This window comes from Solea senegalensis, linkage group LG17, assembly GCF_019176455.1.
Source record: "Solea senegalensis isolate Sse05_10M linkage group LG17, IFAPA_SoseM_1, whole genome shotgun sequence".
Classification (NCBI taxonomy): Eukaryota; Metazoa; Chordata; class Actinopteri; order Pleuronectiformes; family Soleidae; genus Solea; species Solea senegalensis.
Window position 1 is genome coordinate 8,764,201 of NC_058037.1, and position 23,991 is coordinate 8,788,191.

Genomic DNA, 23,991 nt, shown 5'->3' on the forward strand with positions numbered 1-23,991 from the left:
CTCTGCTGTTCCCGTGTCCAAGGAGAAACTAAAGTGTGTTCCAAGTGTCAGAAGGATTTCTGTAATTCAGACAACACAGGGAGATGGCTGCTGCCCAGGAAATGAATTAAAAGCTCCAGGTGGCCACTGGTCATCTGGTTGATATATTAGGAGCACACTCCTTGGCAAGGGCATGGCACGCACACACACACACACACACACATACACACACACACACACAAAAAGGCAGAGGATGACTGACAGATAACACCAAGCAGCACAAACATGACCTCCTCTGAGCATCCAGTGAGCATCTTGGCAACCACTCGTAGCAACAATCTCTTCCTCTGGTCTGATTATAGACTTAATGTCAGCTAATGTGTGTGATGGATTGTGAGCGTGAACTGAGTGAGATGTGTGAGATTGTGGTCCGAATCGTACCTGGGATGTGTTTGGCCCAGCCGATGTTGACCACCAGCTCCCTGTCAGCCAGGTCACACAGTGTGGTCAGAGCCTTGATGTCGCTCTCGGGGACAGTGGGGTCCGGCATGGCGAAGATGCCCTCGGGCTCTGCCACCAGCAACAGAGACACCACCTTGTTCTCCACCATGCCACCGATAAAGACTACAGAGAGAGAGATAAATTATAATATTTATAAGAACAGTTTCAGTAGTGATTGCGGTAACCGTTTGAAACCCTAAAAGGTCACACGTTTTCCATACACCACCCTTTTTTTGCCAGGCCTTTTGTGACCTTAACCTTTCACCTTTGGCTTTGGTGAGTTCAAGTGCAGACATAATGATAATAATGATACATGATAAAGCACAGCAGGCATTTAAATCACAGATCTCGAGGCTTCAGAGCCAGAGTTTGCTTGGCATTCAGGAGACAATGTCCATTTTTACACACTGCCTCTGGTCCAAGTCAATGTCTGTGTCAAATTTGAAAGAATTTAATTGAAATTTATAGAACCTGAATGCCTCATCCAAGCGGGATGATGTAACTCCAGTTTAGGTGATTTTAGAATTTTAAGCGTTCCTTTAAGAGAAAATCGCCCCACTTTCAGCGCTACACAAACTGTTTGAAACCCCCACAGGATTTTTCCAAAAAGATGGATTTCATCATCTACTGTAGCAAAGCTGAAAGTGGGACAGTTTTTTTTGTTTTCACTCAAGAAGAAGAAGTTGATGCGCTGGAGATACAGGTCGAATCGGCTGGGTTTCCGCCGTACGGCAATGTTGTTTTATGTTTTCCGAGTGCAAAGTAGACTAGGAGTTCATCACAGCCATTCAGAGTGTCCCACTTTTCACTTCAAATGTTGCAGCAGGCAGTGATTAATGCCAACTCATTAGCAAACCCCAGCTATAAAAGTGATTAAGTGCGCTGATGGACAACGGTACAGAAAACATTATTGAACTGTTCTGAACTCACAGGCCACAATGCAGATAAAATAAGAGCCTGTCATAGCAACAATACACTCATCTGTTAATGTAGGTGTTATGTATTGTAGTCATGTTCATATTTGCCACAGTTAATAAAAGTGTTTTAATGATATAAAGTCCCATCTCTTGTGTATACCTACATGTTTTTTTCTGGGGCAGGACATTCTGTGGGTGCAGATAAGGGCTGTTTTCTGCATCTATTCTCCTCTTGTACTTCTGCCGGCCGCCTCGCACTCGGTCCAAACGCACACCTATGGAAACACAAACACAGGATATTAATGACGCACGACCGTCGTGATGTAAATGTACACAAGCGTGTGTTGTTGTATAACAGGGTGAAGCGCTGAATTCATATTCAATAGCATGTAAAACAGGGATCAAACGCACAGTAACAGGTTTTGAATTTCCCTTTGACAGTAACTGGTAACTCAAGTAGACGGTGACATGAAAGATATAATATTGTACTTTTTGAAATACAAATCTTCAAAATCAAAATCTTTTTTTAATTAATTGTTTTTAATTAAAGGCAAAACTTTACAAATAATGTATCAGTCAAAATGGGTCAAAGGTCACAAATGCTTTAACTTTCTCACTCACTCAGGCACCTTAATTAATGACAATTCACCCCATCATCATTCACCTGTCCTCATCATTCACCTGTCCTCGTCATTCGCCTGTCCTCATCATTCACCTGTCCTCATCATTCACCTGTCCTCACATTCACCTGTCCACCTGACCTCATCATTCACCTGTCCTCATCATTCACCTGTCCTCACCTGACCTCATCATTCATCTGTCCTCATCATTCACCTGTCCTCACCTGTCCTCATCATTCACTGCCAATGTTTCCAGCGCATGAATTTTCTTTCTTTCTTTTTTTTATTCAGGCCACCATTTTTTACCTTTTCTTTTACTCAGAATCAGATGTGATTTACAACGTAGGGAAGTACAGTACTTCCAAAAAAACATACTTAAGTAAAAGCAACATTACAAATTTTAGTACAAGTACAAGTACACAAAAAACCTACTCAGTTACAGTAACGCGAGTCAATGTAATTCATTACTTTCCACCTCTGCTTAACAGATCATTTCACTTCATCTTGGATGTTCCTGAGGTCAGTGAAGTAAACTGAGGCGTGGACATTGCTTATTTTAATCAGTAAAGACCCTGATGACAGATTTAAATAAGCCATCAGTTATTAGAAATCCAAAAAGCATTGGTCACTCATCTGACCACACGTCTTGATGATCCCACGGAGACTGAACAGGACATGTCTGACCGGGGACGCTGTAACACGACGCCCAACTGATGACAACTGCTAATCTCAATAAGCATTGTGGCAACCTCATCACCAAGGCAATGGGGATTTAAGTCTCTCTCTCTCTCTCACTGTGTGTGTGTCATTGCAAGACTGAAAGTCACAGTCACCCAGTAAATCTCCAAAGAAAACACATGTGTCCAGTGAGTGTGAACGTGACTCAGGAAGCCTTCAGTAGTGGCGTTGGGTTACCTGATCTACACGGTGTAAATGGCCATAGTGGCCCTGAATAGATCTATAATGGCACTTGTGACTGTAAGAGACACTCTGAGAGTATTATTATTTGTCCACTTGACACCTTGCAATGATCCGCCCATTCCTTTGAGACTGCGGCCTCCTGTGCTTATTCTCACTAATGCAGATATTTATGGAGAGCCTGCATCTGCTTCCACGGCATGGAATAACATAATGTCCTTTTAATCAGGCATGTTAATTGTGCTCCGGTGTCACATCAGTTTATGGGCAGGTCCTTCGTTTTTTGCATCGTTGGTTTGTCAAGCTATTTTCCTCGTTTTATAGTTGTGCTATTAACATTACAACAATTTCACACAACTCCGGCTTTATTAATTTATGGTTTGTGAACAGGAATGAGAGAAAAGGTAAGGTGGGGGAGAAAAAGAGAAGCCTGCTAAAAACAATGTAATGATGTGAGAATGTGGCTTATGACCTTTGCTGTAAGCCAGTGTGGTCATCCATAAGACTACCTGTAAATGTCATGCTCAGATGTTGTGTGAGAGTGCGCTTCCATTGAGACTCCCACTGATCTACATTTACATTTAATATAGTTTTCAAAGTAAGTAAAGACGTACAAAGTACACACACCTGTACTTTACTATTTATATTCCTAGCAACTTTTACTCCACTACATTTATAGTATTTATATAGAGCTTTTCTAGTCTTGATAAGCTGCTTTATACTATAGTTTTCACCCATTCACACATTTCAACATGGGGTTAAGTGTTTTGCTCAAGGACACATATAGACTAGCAGAGCCAGGAATTGAACCCACACAACTCGCTCTACCACTGAGCCACAATGGCTTCACACTTTTTAATACTTTTACTTTTACTTCAAAAAAACCAAAGTACATTTTATATCAGAAAATTACTTTTGATACTTAAGTATAGTAAATGTCATAGACTTTTCCTTAAGTAATATTATAAAAAGTGACTTCAACTTCTACCAAAGTCAATTTTTGGTGAGATACTTTTACTCAAGTATCCCTTTAAAGTAATTAATACAAAACAGCGTCCTGTTAAATAATTAAGGACGCTCGTAAGAGGACCTTGAGCTGAGATATTTTGGGGCCAAATAAGCTTAAAACCACATTAAATGATCAGCCCAAAGGTCATATTGCAATTAATCCAGGGAAAAATATACCTTTAAAGACAGAAAATACTACTACATTGTCAATCTACCCATCACTTTTGGGCACTTTTGTATTAAGTACCTCAAAGGGAAAGTATCCTACCAGCTGATTTTATTTGATAGTAGCGAGTAACAAAGATAGTTAGATGAAATGTAGTGGAGTAAAAGTAAAAGTTGCTAGAAATATAGATAACAAAGTAAAGCACAGATATGTGAATTTTGTACTTAAGTACAGTGACAAAGTATTTGTACTGTGTTACATACACTGGTGGGTAGAAGGAGGAAGGAGTGAGTTTGCATCTTTGGGAGTTAAGTGGGAAAACAGAAGAGTTAGCACTGGAGAAATCTGGTGTGGTATTAAGGGAGAGATTTGGCAGGTAAGACCTCCCTCACACTTTGGCTTTTCACAAGGGGCAAAGAGTAAGAGTTGATTAGCACAGGCACTTGACAGGTGCCACTCTAAGGTGTGTAATGAGGGATGAGGGACTTTTTTTTTACTTGTGTGTCATCAGATTCAACACCAACTGTTGGCAAACACTGGATTAAATCAAACTCTGGTTGTCAATGATTAGAGGAAGTGTGCTTTATATGGGCATATTTGTGTGCATTTGGATCTGACATTCACACACACACACACACGCACACACACACATAAGTGTAACTCTTCACAGTGAAATGTGCTGACAACCAAAAGGCCAAGAATAGCTTTGGTGGATAACAAAACAGACACACACACACACACACACACACACACACACCTCCTCCCTGTTCTTCAATACAGCCCATCAGAGGTCGATAAACACAGACTACTAAGATGTCGATCTATTTTTCCCCCCCCTTTCATCATACAGCTTTCTTTTGAGGGTGTCTGGGTGTTCACATGAGGAGCTTTACAGGTTCCCAAAATGCACATAGTGCAGCAGGAGGAGGAACATTGCACATCCACACGCTGATCCTGACTCATCCAGGCTACCGTGTCCAGTATCGTCCATTACTGCTTCCGCCCGCCGACCAGCATGTGTCCACTGTAAACAATCTCACGCTTCTCATATATTGTGTCAAACGTACACATGGCTGCAAACCAGCACCGGTGTGGCGAAACTTTCCCTGCACACACACGCACACACACACACACACACACACACACTCCCTCTGGTTAGCACATGAGAAGAGATTTGGAAAGTTGGCAGCGAAAAAGAGCACAGGAAATCTTTTCTCAGAATGTAGAGAACAGTGTGATTAACGCACCGGAGACTGAATAACGTACGCTTAAGCGGATGTGGGGATGAGACAGTACAATAGATGGGAAGAGAGGAGGTTATTAATAAAGGTATTGATTAGGGCTGTGTGTATTGGCAGGAATCAGGTTATATGATGGGGGTAGCTATCATAGAACATATATATACTGTATATACAGTATACATATAACTAATTGATGCAGTCTTCCAGTTTCCTCACTGAAGGGAATCAACAATATATTGTATAGGAACCCAGGGCGACACCAGTGGTTGTTTGTTAATATTTGTTAATACACTCTTTTCACATGCAGTAAATTGTAAATAACTGCCAGGTATTGAGTGCAAAAATGGGCAGAAGCCCTTTGTCACAGGACAATTTCTGGTCCTTTTATTGCTATAATTAGCAACAAAATGACATTTTGAGGCTTAGGTGTGAAAGGGTTAATACCAATACATTTGAATAAAAGTCCATGGTAAAATAAGTTTACTTCTCCTTAGATTCTACAATATCAGTAAACATTTTTGTGAGGCGTTAATGGTCTCAATTGCTAGTTTCAGGTTTTCTCCAATAGAAGTGATGATGTCAGTTTTGTAAATTTAAAAAAAAAAGACAATAAAGTAAAGACACTTAGCCTGGCAGATAGCCTGGTTGCAGGCGTCGTCTGTGAAGTCTTTCATTTGCAAAACGGCAACTTTGTGGCGGCCCAATCGTGAATCTCAATGCTTCAGATACTTGTGGGTGATGTCACAACCGATAATCATTTGGTGATGATACAATATATTGGGCAAACTATGGAATGTGATATATTACAATCTATGTCTAGTGAGAATAGTGGAAGAATAGAGTCAAATGGCCAAAAAACCTGCTCCCAACTAGTGGTCGGAGGCTTAAATATAATAATATTTGCATCATGTATTCGCAGCACTTGAAAGAATCAATACTGAATAGGAAATTGCAATATTTTATTGTATCTATACTCCCTTATAACCCTGATAGTGATAGAATTTCTTGGCATTAGAAAAGGTGACATCACAAAGCTATATACAGTAAAGTTATGCACTTAAAATATTGCACACCCTTTTGTTTAAACGCACGTTTTTACAGCCCTAAGAAGCAACAGCAACAGCAGAAATGGACACTAAACAGGGTTTAATCAAATCCTGCCCGGGGTCTACATGTCCTTTAGCCATGTATTTAATATGGCTCTGACTCTCCCCCCATTAAACCTCACATCTCCTCTGTCTCAGCCTTTACTGCCACCTCTCTCCGGGGAAGAGGGGCATTACGAGACACGATGAAGCGCGTTAGGAGGGCGCTTACGATGCGAGTTATGAGGGGCAGTTCGCATTTCACGGAGGTCTAGGAATCCAAAAAGGCATCTGGAGGAATTTACGAGGGGGGAGGGAAAGCAAAGAGGGTGTCTATGGAGGTGGGGGTGAGAGGGGACTGGGATGCTATTGATGCCCCTGCCCTATTAAAAGCAGCTACTTTAGAAAAAAGGCAGACAAACACGCACACTTAGGAAAACACAGCGAGATGTGTGCATAAATGTGAGTGTAGCACATGTAAAAATGCTATAACTCCACGCATGCATAACACACACACAGACACACAGCTGCAGTAAACAGATGCTCCTATGTGTTTAGAAATTTGAAGGTGGCATTAAAGGATCATTCCGGTTTATTGCAGCCCCAGATTTCCATTTCTGTTGGTTATGATCCATTTCATGAAAGTCATTGTTGAGAAGTGGATTTCTCGGAGGATTTTCAGTGTCTTGTTCTGTATCCGTAATCCATTGTGTCAGACAACGGGACACCTTACAAACATTTCACTTTGTCCATGTTCTCGCAGCTTTGCGGCAACAACAACCAAACACTCCTGTCACAAATTCTCCAACTCAACACTTCCCTACAAACTGCAACTACACTGGTTCGTCTAAATTGTTGTTGGTGTCTTGTGCACATGCACGATATTCCACGTACAGTGACAGCTACTTTCAGTGTGTGTTGTTTTCACAGGGTACACAGCCGACCAATGCTGTAGACATGATAATAAATAAATAAATCATTTTCTGCAGTTAGCCCATCCTCTACCAGAAACCTTTCTAGAATTAGGGAAGCAATGGGGGTTGGGTACCTTGCTCAGGGGTACCCCAACCCTCCAATTACAAGTCAAGTTCCCTTTCCACTTGGCCTTGTGCTGCCATGATAGTAAACTAACACTGTTGTTTTATTTTAGTGTAAAAATATTATTATTATATTACTATATTTTTGAATTAGCTGTGATCTAGAGCACTTTTAAAAGATGAGGAACTACCACAACCCAGGCCCTGACAAGTCTCCTATGACCCACCTGTTAGTCCTGACTCTGGGAATCACTGGTCTAGAGTTTACCCATCCTGGTTTTCAAGGATCACACAATACTGAAAGATCAGCTTTTAACCTTTAATTAAATGGAGAGCCTAATAGAATAGAATAGAAGAAGCCAACTTTGGATTTTGTATTGATTTGAGTATAAATGAGTCCAAAAAGAGTCATGGTTTGCATACCACCATCAATCAATCAAGTGCCATGTTTTAAAATGAATCGTGCCATCCTCTTTAAGAGCAGCATTCTCTACCCTCTTAAAAAATGATGTATGATTCTGAATAAAAATGTTAAACTCTTCGTCTTTACATGTACTATCCTTCAGTCCCACCACACACACGCACATTTTTTATCCCCCCCGTTCTTTCCTTCTTTATTATCATCTCTTGGCCTCGCACACCAGGCAGCCAGTGGCCGATACAGTAGCAGGGGGCTAATGTTTTCCTTTTTGAGTCACTTCTAAATCTGGACAACAATATGTCAGCAGAGAGGCACACGGTCAAACTAAAGGAGCATCTGACCACTGCTGCTGACTCTGTGGAATGTATACATGCCATTGTCATTTCGTTTTATAAGTTAAATACTGGAGAACTCAAACTAATTTGTATGTTCCATTATTAGGCGGTTGGGTGTAGTCTATGTTTTTGATTTATTTGTCTCTAAAATGTTCCAGACTGGGTCGGTTTAGCAGCAGAATATAAAACTTACATTTGAATATTTGTTACAATTCCCCTAGCAACAACGTCCTGGCTGCTGAAGTGTTGCGCACACACACACACACGCAGACACACACACGCAGACACACACACTCTCACTGGCACATTTCCAGAAGTTATTTCTGAGGAACACTGGCGAAGCGATGAGCACTTTCTTTCTCTCCTCTCTCTCCTCCCTCTCAAAGACACGGCGAGGCATTGTTCCGCCGTGTTTACAACACACACACACACACACACCTACACACACACAAATCACAGCTGGCATGAAGGGCCTGCAGTTTAACTGTCACAAGGTTTAGGTTTCGCTGGAGTTTACAGTACATGCCATCAGCAGCTCATCAGGTGGGACAAATCTCAGCTGGTGCTGTTATCAGGAATGAACCACAGAGAAACGGCTGTCAAACATGTTACTCTTCACTCACTGGCTGCTTCTTTTTGTTGTTGTTGTTGTTGTTGTTGTTGTCTAAAGTTTCATGTGATCACTCCCCAAACTATACTTTAACTGAGGTGTAACAGTGATTACACAGTATAGGACTGACCTTCTCTCAACATGCCCACGGCCAGACACTTGACAAATCGACAGGCCTGGCAGGACTTCCTTCTTCTCTTGGTGATTTCACATTCGTTGGACGCAGGGCAGCTGTATTCAATGTTACCTGGAGGAGGAAAAAGAATAAAGAAACACATATTTAGACCTTTTTTTTTTTTTCCTGTGCAGCAATAATGTAGTTCTCCCCTGAAACTTGACAGATGCGTGGTGAAGAGCATGGAATTTACAGCGGTACACTATACTTCTTTGTTTTGAATGCACCTTAACCTGTAGCCCTGACATAATGTTAGCTGTAGTGTCAGGCTTATAGGGATGTCATCAGGTATATCACGGCCGTCATCACTTTGTGTTCATAAGAATTAGATTATATTATTGAAAGGTTTTAACAACTCCTCAAGGCATATCAGCTGAACTCCATGTGTAAAATAACAGAGGTGGAAAGAGGACTTAAATATTCAAACTCAAGTAAAAGCACCACTATTTTTGATACAATTAAAAGGTACTGGTCTTAAAATGTACTCCAGTTGAAGTAAAAAAAAAATACTTTCATAACAACACATAATGTATCAGTCAAATGGGTCAAAGGTCACAAATAGTTTCTAACTTTCTCACTCACTCAGGGATCTTAATTAACACCAATTCACCTGTCCTCATCATTCACCTGTCAAAATATTTTCTTACTCAGTAACGGATGTGACTAAAAATTTTGTAGTATATATTGTAGTAAGTATATATATATGTGTATATATATACACATATATACACGTAGATAGATAGATAGATAGATAGATAGTAAATAAGTAAATAAAATAAATAAAGATGTGAAGTGAATGTTAAGCTCCGTGGCGTTCAGCCAGGTGCCGACACTCTCAGCTGCCACCCTCCATCAGAAGCAGGAAGTATCTGAGCCAGACATTAGATTTTCCTGTTTGATCTCGTCTAGCCGCTCATCCCTGTTCCACCTTTGAACCCACCTACAATAGCCAACCTCTGGCAGCCTAAAGGCACCGCACTATGCCAGGACCTTGACCCGGGCTTTGGGCCAATCCACTCAAAACACGACTTCCAGCGCCGAAGCAAACGCGCACACACACACACACCTTTAACACCATATGTTATCTGTGGCGTTAAGGTCTAAACTCAAACATGTTGACTATATACACGACGCACCGCAAGTTGAACTGCATATCAGCTGTTTGCAAACAGGACTTTACTTAAAGCTTATCTGCGGTTTGGGCGGCAGAAGCTGCGAGCAAACTGATCAGGAGTGTTTATACCAAAACAGACGCTCACGGTTCCGGCTGCATCTGTTCAATGAAACTGGTTTATATAAAACAGGAGAGTATTATCAGTCATGTGTAAATAAAAAACACGTATAAGGTGCCTATACATTCACATGCCATTTTATTAGGTACACGGGGCACCTAATAAAGTGGCAGGAGTGGAACCCTGTGGATTCCCTGCTGCTGAAGCCCATCTGCTTCAACGGGCAATGTTTATTTGTGGTTTTCTGCAAACCTTATTTGTAGGCATGGGACGAGTTTAAAGGTTTATGTCACGATTATCCTGACCAAAATAACTGAGATTAACGATATTATTGCTTTTTAGATTCTTAGACAGGTGCGGCCTTCTGTCTGCACTTACAGATAGTCAGGATACATATCTTTTAGTGAAAAATGATTTAATAAGAACATAGATGACTAATGAATGAATAATAAGTGATGAGGAAAGATGTAGCACCCCATAGACAGATTAAGAAGTAGATTATAAGCACTGGATTTTCAAGTCACTCACGTTTTCCTTCTATTATGATTAACATGGTGATAGACCACAGCTCGACAAAACCATGGCATGTTCATAGTCATTTCAAATGTTCTCAAATCAGTTTCTCAGTTTGAACTTCAGTGAGTCATCTGCACCACGTCAACATGCCGGAATGCATTGACATGTGGTTTGATAATTAGATGTTTGAGATGTGATATGTGTGTGTGTGTGTGTGTGTGTCTCTGTCTTACCCTGGATGGTTCTCTTGAAAAAGGCCTTACAGGCCTCACAGGAGGCCACACCGTAGTGATAACCTGAGGCCACATCGCCGCACACCAGACACAGCCGCTTGGCCACCGAGCCCAGCATGAACTCACACTTCACTTGGCCTTCTTCCTCGCCAAACCTCCTGGACCGATATGGAAAGAATAAACCAGATGAAACAACAGAAGGAGAGGCTTGTGCCATTATTGTGGTACCACTTCCACTCCAAGAGCTTAAATGGAGTGAAACACCACAAAATATGGGATGTCATGCTGTAAACACAAACCTGTTGGTCGTTCCGTTGTTGGCCACGGTGTGACCACAGAGTCCTGGGGAGTCCAGGCCATTGCTGAGGCTGTGGCCCTTTATCAGGGGCCCATAGCTTGAGTTTGTGTCCGAGGAGGAGCTTCCTGGGCTGGGCTGCGCCGGGCTGACGTCTCCTTGGGAGCTGGGGCTGGGACTGGAGGGCTCACACTTTATAGAAGAGGGACAGGTGGGGTCCAAGCCCCTCACTGACATCCTGCCGAGGTGACTGAAAGAAAAATGAAGAGATGTTAAGACATAACGTTATTGTGTATACACATTATTTTAATACGTATTCCTGATCGTGAGAGATGAACACTCCGGTGCTCTTCATGGAGTGACTCTCCTTGGTATTGTCTTTACATAAATATTAATCACTAGAAGTTCAGATCTGAGGGCTGTGATTAGTTTTATTAAACCAAGCATCATTTAAACAGATAGTAATCATGGGAAGTAATAAGCAGCTTGGGGAAAACAGGTTATTATTAAAAAATATGGTTTCCTATGTATTTTCAAAGCAAAAAAAAAAGCTCATATCAGCTTTTCTCCTTTTTGGACGACCTCCATACCTTTATCTACGCATCCATCCATGCCTTGAGTCTTTTCTAAACCAGCCGTTTGTGATTTTCCCACATATGCAAAGCTGCTGTCTATTACACTGCTTTGTTTTCACAGAAGGGGATTGCTTAAGCAAACCTATGGAAATACCCAAAGCCACCAATCATCAGCAGTACTGTCGCCACTATATTCAATCCAAACACGCTAATCTTTCTATTGTTTCTCCGTGTTTTTCAGTTACCCACCTCTTACCTGTCAAACACTGCAGTCTATGACAGTTAAGCGTTCACTCTATGTGGGGAAAATGTGACAAAGGGACAAATGCTGGGTAATGTAAAGATAAAAAATGTAATTTTCTGTGTACTATACACTGGAAAACCAATCCCAAACTCACAAATTCACACTCTGTCACTTCACCAAAAGAGAAAACATATCTGAGACCAGCTGAGGTTTCACAGTCGGCTCCCAGGCATGTGTATCTGCCCTCACACACATACTAAAAAAACACACGCACGCACACACGCGTCGTGGCGTCAGACACTGTGAATGTAAAAATAAAAAAAATCATAGACAGTCTCCTACTTCCTCACATGCGCTTCACATTCACATGACCAGGAACATGTCAAAGTTCCCTGCACACACACACACACACACACACACACACTCACACTCACACTCTTATAGACACATTTTAAAGCATGTGTCTTCATAAACACCCCGATACATACTTGTAGTCGCCAGGCCAACCCTCTGCTGAGACACACACACACACGCACGCATACATACGCACGGTGCATACACACATCACATATGTCTCTCCCAGTCTTATCTTGGTGTGGTGAGGGTGATGTCCACGCTGGTCTGTTTCCTGCCATGTAAATCTGCGTGCTCTCAGCCACAAGTCATTTGGTAGGCAAAGAAGCTGGCTTGTTTTAACCACCCCCAGAGTAAACCATGGTCATGCGCTGCTGACCCCTCTACAAGCCCACAATCACAGACATGCAGTGATTAACACATGTATTTATTATGAGATTATTATTATTATTATTAATATTATTATTATTTTAAATCTTTCGAAACCTGTTTAAAACTAAAAAATAATTAACTGAATTCAACTTTTTTTATAGCCAAATTTGACTGAGCTTCTCTGAGACGTCAGAAATAAACCAATTATAATATTAAACCACTAAAACAAAAACTTTCTGTCCAGGAATGCAAGTAAATAACTATAATTTAACATCTTAATCAAGAGATAATAATGTGCTTCACTATTATTTTGCATTTCGGTTAAAGAGCTTCTACATAACTGGTGTATTAACCATTACAGAAACATAAAAAATGATCTTAGTCTAATATATTTGTTACGCATTGTACACACACACACACACACACACACAGTAAGAGTAAGTAAGAAACAGATTTTCATATTGAATGGTCACCATCTTGCCCACATAGTGGAAACGCCCTGTTAAAAGTCATGTAAGAACATATTGTACTCTGTATTCTGAAGGCGTAAGATAGTTTCATTCACACACTCCAATATAGCCTCGACTGTCTTGGTGTCCAACACCTTCTCAAGGAAACCTGTCTCTTAAAATGCGGCACTATGTGGCTGCGACAGCTTCAGTTTTGGTGCTTTTTTTAGTGAGAAGAACAGCAGCCAATGAAAGTTCATTAAGAAAAATATGCTAAAAGAAAAAGTGTTGTGTGGCGCTGTGTCATTGATTTTTATTGATCGGTTGCAGAAGAAACTCCCATTCTGAAGATTCTCAAGATTCAAAGTTTGACCGGGTGTCCATGCATATTATGTGTCGTCTCCTCTGGATATGAACATGTTTTACAAAACCAGGAAAATGTTTACTGATAATGTTTAAGTCAAGTCAATTTTAATTATATAGCCCAACATCACAAACACAATTTGAACAGAGGAAAAATAGCAGAAAACCTGTGTAAGTTGTTGACGTCATTTCATTTTTAATTGATTTATTTTCATATTTGATCATTTTTTTATGTCTTCTATTTCAGTTGTTTCTGATGTATCTTGTCGCCTCCTGTGAGCTTCTGTGCCCTGTATTTATTGTGTCTTTAATTTGTTATTCTGTGCGGCACTTTGGTTCCCTGTGGTTGTTTTAAAGTGCTTTACAAATAAAGTCGGATTGGATTGGAGTGGACATACTAATGTGTTCACTAATGAATCGTATGAGAGATAGACTCATTTTTACTTCCAGGCTTCCATTCAAACAGATCCGCCCCCCTGGTGGTTAACCGTTACTACGTCCATTTTTATGTACAGTTTATGAGCTGCTGGAGTTATTTTCATCAAAATAAAGAATCACAAAGTATAATGTGTACCGTAATTAGCACAACTCGTCCAACCTGTCCCACCTCCATTTACTCCAATCCACTTTCGAGACCATAAAAACAGTACAGCGGTGAAGAGATTTCAGTTTCCTTTTAAAGTGTTGCTGGTGGCCTTATTGGCTATCAATCACAGGCATCAATATCACAGTGTCAAGTCTGACAGGCGCTGAGTGAGATACGCTTTGTGTTCACCCGTTATACTGCATCACGAGGAGAGAGGGGAGGGGCTGACGTTTTGCTCTCATAATGAAATGGCATTAAGAGTGAGGTGATCACATGTGATGTGATATTCCCTCTGACAGATTACTCATCCACAACTGTACATGAAAGGCCATCACAGGACAGTTGCTGCGTCTTCTAAAGGCCCATACAATGGGGATAAACCAGAGCTTGCGTGTGTGTGTGTGTGTGTGTGTGTGTGTGTGTCAGTGGTTGTTCAAAATTATCAAACCTTCCTCCCTTTGTGTCCCAGACAGTATCCAAAACAACTCTTAATTGCACCCTGGCAACAAAGGCCAAAATGCAGTGTGAAACGACAAGGAAGGAGAAGAGGAAGGAGGAAGGCGGGAGGAAATTACAAGAGAGAGGCAGACAGATAGAGGGAGTGTCGAGCGGGGAAGGGAGGGAGAGAGAGAAAGAAAGAAAGAAAGAAAGAAGCAGCCCAGCGGCTCATTAACCTGAGGGTGTTGAAGAAAACAGCCAAGGCAACACTCACTTTCAAATGAGCAGAGTCATAATGCAGACAATGACCCACTGGGAGGGAATGAGGGAGGGAGGGAGGGAGGTTCGAGTGAGAAAGGAAGAAAACAGTGAGGAAATAAAAGACAAAAAGAAGACACTGACGGAAAGATATATATATATATAAAAAAAGACAAAACAAGACCACAGGGACATAAGAAAATGAAACACAAGGTGACAAATATTCCCTCTGCAGTGTCCTAAAAGCATTTGTGAGGTTATTCTAACTAACCCTTGGGCTCTATCTACAGTCCAACCCCAAGGAGCAGTTATTGAGGTCAGTGAGGTCTCAGTGGAGGTTTTTTTTCATCTTTTCTTTACTTCTTCCTTTCTTCCTTTCTTTCTATTTTTTTTGCACTAATGAGCTAGCAGGAGATGAGCAGGGATCAGTGGCACCCCCAGCCAGCAGTAAGAGTCTTAGTCAGGCTTTGGACGAAGCTGTTAGCTGGGAGATGAGGTGCCTGTGACTGGAGCTTGAACCTGCAGGCTGTGGAAACATGGATCGCGTGCCTCACGGGGGGGATCATCTGCAGCCGTCACCTCCTTTTCTACTGTTCTTTATCTGGTCGCATCTGTCACCGGCAATCAGCTGACGTGTACGTCCACATGTCTGCTCAGCTTGTGCCTCAGTTTTCCTATCTGATCAGTTCATGTTATCCTTCTCTATCTCCTTCTCTGTTCATTTCAACCCTAAAATGCTCAGTGAGATTTGTTCTCACGTCTTTTCACGGGCCTTTATTGTCTCTGTTTGAGTGGACGCATGTCCCACACCAGGACAGGCTTCCACCGAGCTGGTTTTACCCACTTACCATCACTATCAACAAACAAACAAGGCTGAACAATGACTACTGTAAGCAGAGCATGCAAACATCCACACCTGGGAAAAATGTCACCTTAATTAAACTCCCTAAAGCATGGAGGGGAAAAATAGTTTCTATTTTAAGTTTTATTTATTACATTGCAGTAGAAGTTTTGCAGAAACCCATGCAGCAGCTGCCTAATTTGACGGCAAATAATGTAAATATTCTGTAGTTTCAGTTGTTGTGTGAGACTGAAATGCTTTTCTACCAGGTTTGAACTGAATATTTTGGAGGGTTTGGGCTCATAGTTGGATAAAAGATTCATTTTTAAGACATCTTCTTGCTGTGGCTGACAGCGGTGACACTGAGTGAATAATTAGATAAGACTTATTAATCACGATAAATGCCAAATAAGGAAACTATGAGCAACTCCAAATGAACGAGACTGAAAAATATATGCTCCTGTGCAATGTTCCTCCTCCACACAGATATGATAATGATGCATTAAGAAAGACAGGAGCTGAAAAGTCTGCCGTGCAACACTTTTGTGATTTGTGTTCTTTTTCCCCCCACCGCACTCCGGATGAACCTGAATCTCTCTCACACTTCCCCTCTCGTGCGTGATACGATATTTATAGGGAGAGTTTACACGCATATGTGATTACAATCTGTGGCAGAAGACGATCATAAGCAATCACAGGCAGTGTGCTGTGTAATGAGGCTCACAGCACACACACACACACAGCACAAATAAATAAATATAGACAGCAACAAAATAACCTGTGTGATACAGGCACTTGTGTTGTAACGTAAAAAAACACACTCAAAAGACAATGTTCCATGACGCTGTCATTGTTTCACACTGAACCTTTCGCACATAATACAATTCACAGCTGAGTGGCACCTCTTCACTTTTGAGTCATGCACCAGGGTGTCACTGTTCTATGAGAAAGTACTTACTCTGTGCCAGAGTGGTAGGTGAAACACTCTGGGAGGTAGAGGTCGACTAAATCCATGTGCTCTCTGCCACCATGCTCCAGGGGAAAGAGGGGAAATGACGCCTTCTCTGTCTCCCTAAACAGCTTTTCTGGTCTCAGTTGTGTCACTTTCTCTCTGCTCTGCCTCCAAACTTTGTGTCCATGTACTGGCCTCTGCTCTGCTCTGCTCTGCTCTGCTCTGTCACACTCTCTCCACTCCGCTCATTGTCCCACTGTCTGTCCTCTTGCCACTCACACTCCTCACCCACAGCCCCAGGCCAGCTGGCTTGCCTTTGAAGTCCTGACTGTTGTGACAAGGGTCTCCAAGCAAACACCCAAGCTGCACCATTTGAATGGCCTTCCTCTCAGAAGGCTGAGCTGACTGCTGATTGGCTGTCAGCTGAGCCAATGAGTGCCGGACTGTCACTGGGGCAGGTGGATATGAGGAGTGAGGATGTGGGTTATGGGATATGTTTTATTTCTCAGCACACAAGAGAGAAGACGATGGTGAATTCTCCCTGATTAGCTACAGGGTTTGCTTTTGCTTTCCAGGAGTACACACACAGTGGAAATGATTTGAAATAAGATGTCAGAAACAGCTGCAAAATGTCAACTTTGATCACAATTTCATGTTATGCTAACTGTGTATGAACTGCCATACTGTACAAATGTGTTTTTATGGTTAAAATCTCTCACTTAATTCATTAAAAATGATTTGACCTCACCCTGGGTTCATTTAATTGCGTCTCGACATTTGCACACCATAGGGACTTTTCCTGTGTGTGTGCAAATGTGTGTTTGTGTGCAAAATATGTGTCTGCATGTAGAGGATTTTTGACCACTTGTTGGACGAATCATGTGTGGATCTGTCTTTTAGTGGATTAGAGTCCGGTGTGCATGGGTTAGCACAAGACTCGTGTAACTCTGGGCAAGTTTATTGTTACTTCACTCTCAACAGAAATTACATTGTTAATAATAATGGCAATAAACGTATTGCATGCAGAATTACTAATTGCAGATCATTTAAAACCAAATATCTGTAGTAAATTCCATGTAATGAATAAAAGATCCTTATTAAAGTGCTCTGTTAAGCACTGGCATAGCAGAAAATACAGCCAGATATATTGATATCACAGTTCTTCGGTCATTTATACCCCATTACACCTGTAAACCTTTTTGTTTTTTGCACCACAGGCACGACTTACTATGCTTCTAATTCCGTGTGCACGTGTGGCTCGTAAGTGAAAAGCAAAAGGCATCACATTAGGCAGAGAGCCCACACAGGTCATTAGATCAGATAAATGTCAAAAAACTGGACGTCACTTAAGGTTTCTAACTGTGAGTGTGTTCGCCAATCAAAATGTGTAACACGCTGGGCTGGATTGGATAAATTAGGCTTATGTTGCAGGATTATATTTAACACAATGTTAAGTACCAGTGTCTGAATGGAGCATTTTCCCCTGAGCTTGTGAAATATGTTCTCTTTTCAAGCTCATCATGCTGCGAATGCACCCTGCAGCTTTTCAACATATGGTGATGGAAGATTTTCAGTCAAAACACCTTCCAGATGATCACAGTTTGAATTCATATATCAGTTGCACCTGTGGCAAAGGGAGTTTGATGCCCCCTTCTTTTTTCTTTTTTTTTCCCCATCTCCGTCTCAACCTGTCGCTTCCTCTGCTGTCGTCATGACGTCGTGACCCCCACTGAAGCAGTCTCCTCAGGAATGAAAGCACCTGCACTAATCTGCTGCTCAGATAAAAGCCAGACAGCAGACTGTGTGGAGTGGGGCCTTATCTCATTATGCACCGCATGAAACGCCCAGCCAAGAGACATACACACCGCATTCAGGCAGCCACACAAGCACAGCAGACCGTGCTGCATGTGCGGAACCAACGCAACGCAAAAAGCACGTGCAGACAGAAAGGAGAAAGCACATAGATTACAATGGGAAAAAAAAGTGTGATTTGCAACGGCAGATCATTTTTATCTCATCTGTGAAACACAAAAAGCCAGACAGAGTGCTGCTATCATATCAGAGTAAACGTTAATACAACATGTAAGAAATGATCTACACAGAGAAGTTATCTTCTATAAAGCATTTAGGAAACTGAATGTTGATGTTAAAGTGAAGTGGCTCTTATCTTCCTCAGAGGTTTTTCTTTTTTTACTTAGCCGGTTCCTATCAGTGTATTTATTATTTGCTCAAACAAATGTGAAATGTTTTTCACATCATCATAAAGAGGGAAATGTGTGTGTGTTGAAATTAAAACATCAGCGATAAGTGATTTTTATCGGCGCCTGATATTTTCCTTGGCACCAGCTGAGTGGTCCTGAGGCGCTGCATGACAACAGTGGCGTCGAGTGAAACACTTGAAGGAAACAACGCGCCTGCACCGGTTATTTATTCTGATCATTTCCTGATTACTGTGAGCAGAATTTTCTTTCGACGGCTTTCTGTGTCACTCTGCAGTGGCTCTCTGTCAGAGTTTGATCTATAAACTATTCAGTAACAAGTAGGAGAGTTGGGGGGGGGGAGTGTTTCACTTATTGAATTCCACATGATTTATCGTTTAATAAATCCAGAATGAATATAGATTACAGATAATTTCCCTATCAGACTTTTGGCTCCTGGCATTAATTGCCGTAAAATCTGATGCAGACGTTCAGTGTGTGTCCTGAGGATGAAGCCTACGGACCTTAGTGATTCTCTGACTTCAACTCTAGCACCACCATGAGGTGAACAATAAGGATTTAATATGGGATTGTTCCTGCAGGATAAATTTCAATGCCTCTGGAGAGACCTTATAAAATTAAACCAGTGAGAAATACATAATATCTCAGTGTTAATCAATTAATCAACAGGGGCCACATTTGATCTCAAGTGGGCCGGACCAGTAAAATAACAGCATAATAATCTATAAACAACAAGACAACTCCTGATTTTTCCTTTTTTTTAGTTTTACAAAACACACTATGGACAACCAGACATTTGCTGAGAAAAATAAGTGCAATTTCAAGAATATTGTGCTTAATTTACCATGTGCACATGCGCATTACAACGTACAGAGCACAGTGGATCTGTAAAGGCACAGAGCATTTAGTCGCAGGTATCTGGAACTGAGAAATATTTTCACAAATTCATCTTGCGGGCCAGATTGGACCATCTGGTGGGCCAGTTCTGGCCCACGGGCCGAACGTTTGCCACCATCTGCTTTTACATTTAAAGAGATATTAACATCCTAAAGGCCCCACTTAAAAAAGTGACACCTTCAAACACACACACACACACAAACAAATCCAGTACAGAGGACAACAACACGGACCAAAGCAAAAAACACTCAAATGAAAAGTACGAGGAACAAACCGAATGCATCACTTCACACGGCATCAAACCTATTTTTACCCTGCAGAGACCGTGTAAAAATGCAGAGGCTAAAATAAAGACAGGAGTTCAATAACAGCTCGCAGCTGCCAGCTATTGACCCGACACCAGATGCAACCAGTTTTCTTTGAAGAAAAGGAAAGATGCGAATGAAGAGGGACCGTACACACACACACACACACACACACGTCCAGTTTTGGTAGTCAATTCGACAGCTGTCCCTGAAGGCCCAGATTTGGTGGTTGTGAGGAGAACACACATTAGCATCAGCCCCTCAGATCTAGTGAGTGTAATCTGCTTAGTTCATGCCTGAACTCACAGTCATCCATCAATTACTGAGACAGAGCAAAAGACTATTGACACTGTGTGCAAACACCACTGTCTCGCCGCTCCGACACACGACGCCTCGCGCACAAAAAATGGTTTGCAAAAAGGGCGGAGACAGAAGGGAGCGAGAGGTTTTACACTTAAAAGTCCCTTATATAGGCTACTGTGGATGAGAGGGATGTCATACATCAAATGATACGCCAGACAGATGAGCACACGGAATCAGATCGGTTTCACTCTATTGATCTGTAACGCACAGTGGTGGGATCAGAGGTCAGACGCACACATCCACGCTGGAAACCTGAGAAATCCTTCGGGAGCAGCTTAAAGCAACATAACCGTAGTAGTGTCACATAGAGACACTGGGGCCTCCTGCTGCTGCTGCTGCTGCTATTCTCAGAGGGTCAATGGTCATCAAATGGTTTTCACTTATCTTTGGAGCCTATACGGTCCCACTGCGGAGGAAGTGAGTCACTGCAACGGGAAATGTACACGCACAGGAAAGCGCTCAGGCAGCCAGGGTTTCATTACAACTAATTTGGGATTTTGTTTTATGACTATTTGAAACGCAGAAAGAATAACTGTGACTAACAGTTGTGTGGGCTCCCACAGCTGGTCTGCAGACTTTTATATCACTCGCCTGCACTGCCGCCTAGTGGAGGACTTTCCTTGAGCTGATACATTTCAAAAGCACCGTAAATGGAAAGAGTTTGAGACTGCGGGCTCAAAAGCGAGGTCTGAATGGACTTAACGTGGTTGGGTAATCAAGCCTCTTCCTACAACATAAGGTGGATAACCATAGTAACAAGCATCCTCAGATTATCTGGTCAGCTCTGGACAACAACATAAGCACCAGATCACCAAGCTCTCAACGATCCTAGCAGAATGTTGCACGGATAATTGAATTTAAATTTGCAAAAAATATATTTAATTTAAACACTTTGAGGCACATATACTGTATATTCCACATAATCCATACCGCTCATTGTTTAAGGTTCACACTTGGAGCTGAAGATAATCGCAACTAAATCCCAAATAATCCAAACCATTAATCTCCTGTGGGATTCCTCAGATTTATTCTGTGAACGTTTGCTTTATCTCTGACCTTAGGGATGAGAACCACCGACTAATCCACCAAACTGTAAACACGGGGGTTAAAATTAGCTCAACCTGGAGTTACGACAACAGTAAAACACTTGTGCTCGTGCTCTGATAAAACCAGAATTAGTCTGTCTGTATGTGAACATCATGACTTAAAAACAAAGGACTTTCATGAAGTTTTCGGGGGAATGAGGGTTATGGACCAAAGAAGACATAATAAGATTTTAATTGGTGATGTGGGAGACTATTGTATTAGTCGCTGGGTGAGGGCCATTACTTTACAGGACAGTTTTTATTTTCTTTCACTTTACATCACAAACACAGACCTTGTTGGTGTTAACCTTAACCTAACCGCAATTCAAACAGTCCAGTTAAAATAAAGAAATTGTTTTCAGAGAGACACGTACCTATCTATGTATCTATCTATCTATTGTATCTATCTGTTCCTCAGAAATGAGATTCTTCCTCCTTAGGAACAGGTTTTGGTCTCGATTAAGACTACTGGTCCTGCCAGAAAAGGCCCTTAAGAGGTAAAAAGTATCCCTAACCCTCACCAACATGTTTTTTATACACATATACAGGCCTAATGCATTACCTAGCCTCTTACCTAGAACTGTCTTTTACACACACACACACACACACAGACAGACACACACACACACACACACCTGCGCCTAGACATATCTCAGGTGAGGATCCCCAGTATGGGTAAAATACAGTAAAGCTGGGAGTCAGCACACACACACACACACACACACACACTTACTGCTGATGTCAGGAACTATTTAAACCTCCAAACACACACACACACACACACACACACACACACACACACCAACTAAACACAGTCTATCTCATCATATTACTTTTATCTCCACAGGTGGTAAATGTATCCCTGTGGCTGATTGTCAGCATGTCTACACTAAACAAATCAACACAGACACACACAAACAGACAAAAACAGCTCCTCTGTCAGGGTTTTTGTTTGTTTGTTTTTTTTAAAGTGCGCCTCATTCAGCTTCCAGCTTTCTTTATATCTTCCCGTCCATCTTGGCACCCCTCTAACGTGGCCTAACACATTCTGTCAGCAGCTCCACAGGTGAGCCAGTCTCATCTCACAACACCATGCCTCACCACAGAGAGAGAGAGCGAGAGACAGCCGACACCAGTCTGTCTTTCTCTCATTTCGTCATCTCCTTTTCTTTTTTTTTGTTCCCCCTGTTTCTTTCATGAAAATGCTGTCATAATTCACTCCTGTCTTTCCTCATCTTATAGCTGCACCCGCGGGTGACGCCAAGAACAAATAAGCCCTCTTCATGGTTCCATTCATTCCATTCAACCCCACCCCAGCTCCAGGTTTTAGGGTGTCCCCTCGCAGTAACCTCGCCCTCAGCCACAGTCCAGCGATTCCTGGCCCTGCCAAGGTACACCAGTCCAAATGTAATTTTCTGCAAGATTACACATGATAATGACTCGCTTTGGAGGGTGGCCACAAACGATGACGTCCAATTATAGATGCATAACTATCGATCTGTCAACAAATGATGGAACGGAAGAGAGAAGAGGGAAGAGGGAAGAGAGAGGGGGACAAGGGCAGACACCGAGCTGCTAAGACGTACAGTAGATGTTGTCCGGCGACATATTTCTCTAAAACAACACACTTATGCACTCACAAGAGAACACGGTGGACCCTGTCACAGACAAACTGGAGGAGCTGATGGAAATGTTGCCAAACTGCTTACAAAGTCCTGTATGAAGGCTTGAAAGCAAGTCCTGGTGGGAGTCAATAAAAAGCCTCACTGATGAGTTCACCTGGGAGCAGTGTAGACCTTCACCTGGTCAGGAACACACACACACACACAGACGCTGCACACTGGACTGTTTCTAAGCAGACAAGAACAGAGACACATTGGTCCATTTGCTGCAATTAAAACAAACTGTCTCTTCTTCGTCTTCTCACCATCATCCGCTCATCTTTCCTTTTTTTCTTTCTTTTTTTTAAATGTTGCTTTTGCTCAGTACTCACTGTCAGTTTCATCCACTGGCTCGTGCTGCCTGCCTGCTCTCTCTCTCCGCTCTACAGCTGCAGTCAGTCAGTCAGTCAGTCTCAAGGACAAACGCTCCAGCTCTCCTCGCCTCCGGTCTCTGTAGCTCAGCGATGCAGCAGCAGCAGCAGCAGCAGCAGCAGCAGCAGCAGCACACACATACTCACTCACTCACTCACACAAACACAACACACACACGCGCTCCTCGCTCCGTTCTCTCCCTTCAGCAGCTCACTCTGATCCACTGCTGACTTCACCTACCTACCTGCCTCGCTTGCACATAGGAGGTAGTGGTAGTGATGGTGGTGATGGGGGTCCTGAGAGAGACAGAAAAGTGTGTCTCAGGGCTGGGGGTGGTGGTGGTGGGGAGGTAGGAGGGTGGTGTGTGT

At 42.2% G+C, this 23,991-nt stretch overlaps 1 protein-coding gene across 2 annotated transcripts; it reads right to left on the reverse strand.

Moving 5' to 3' along the window:
- Positions 1 to 227: 227 nt before the first annotated feature.
- On the reverse strand, positions 228 to 23,740 carry LOC122783824 (estrogen-related receptor gamma-like). 2 transcript variants are annotated; one of them, XM_044048711.1, is made up of 6 exons: positions 23,584 to 23,740; positions 11,294 to 11,539; positions 10,995 to 11,152; positions 8,969 to 9,085; positions 1,562 to 1,672; positions 228 to 603 (listed from the first exon to the last, which is right to left on the reverse strand). In XM_044048711.1, the coding sequence occupies exons 2-6, from the start codon at positions 11,524 to 11,526 to the stop codon at positions 350 to 352; spliced, it is 873 nt and encodes a 290-aa protein (XP_043904646.1). In that variant the 5' UTR covers positions 11,527 to 11,539; positions 23,584 to 23,740; the 3' UTR covers positions 228 to 349. The 2 variants fall into 2 exon arrangements, with proteins under 2 accessions (XP_043904646.1, XP_043904645.1); XM_044048710.1 differs by lacking the exon at positions 23,584 to 23,740 and adding an exon at positions 16,728 to 17,144.
- Between the last annotated feature and the right edge of the window lie 251 nt (positions 23,741 to 23,991).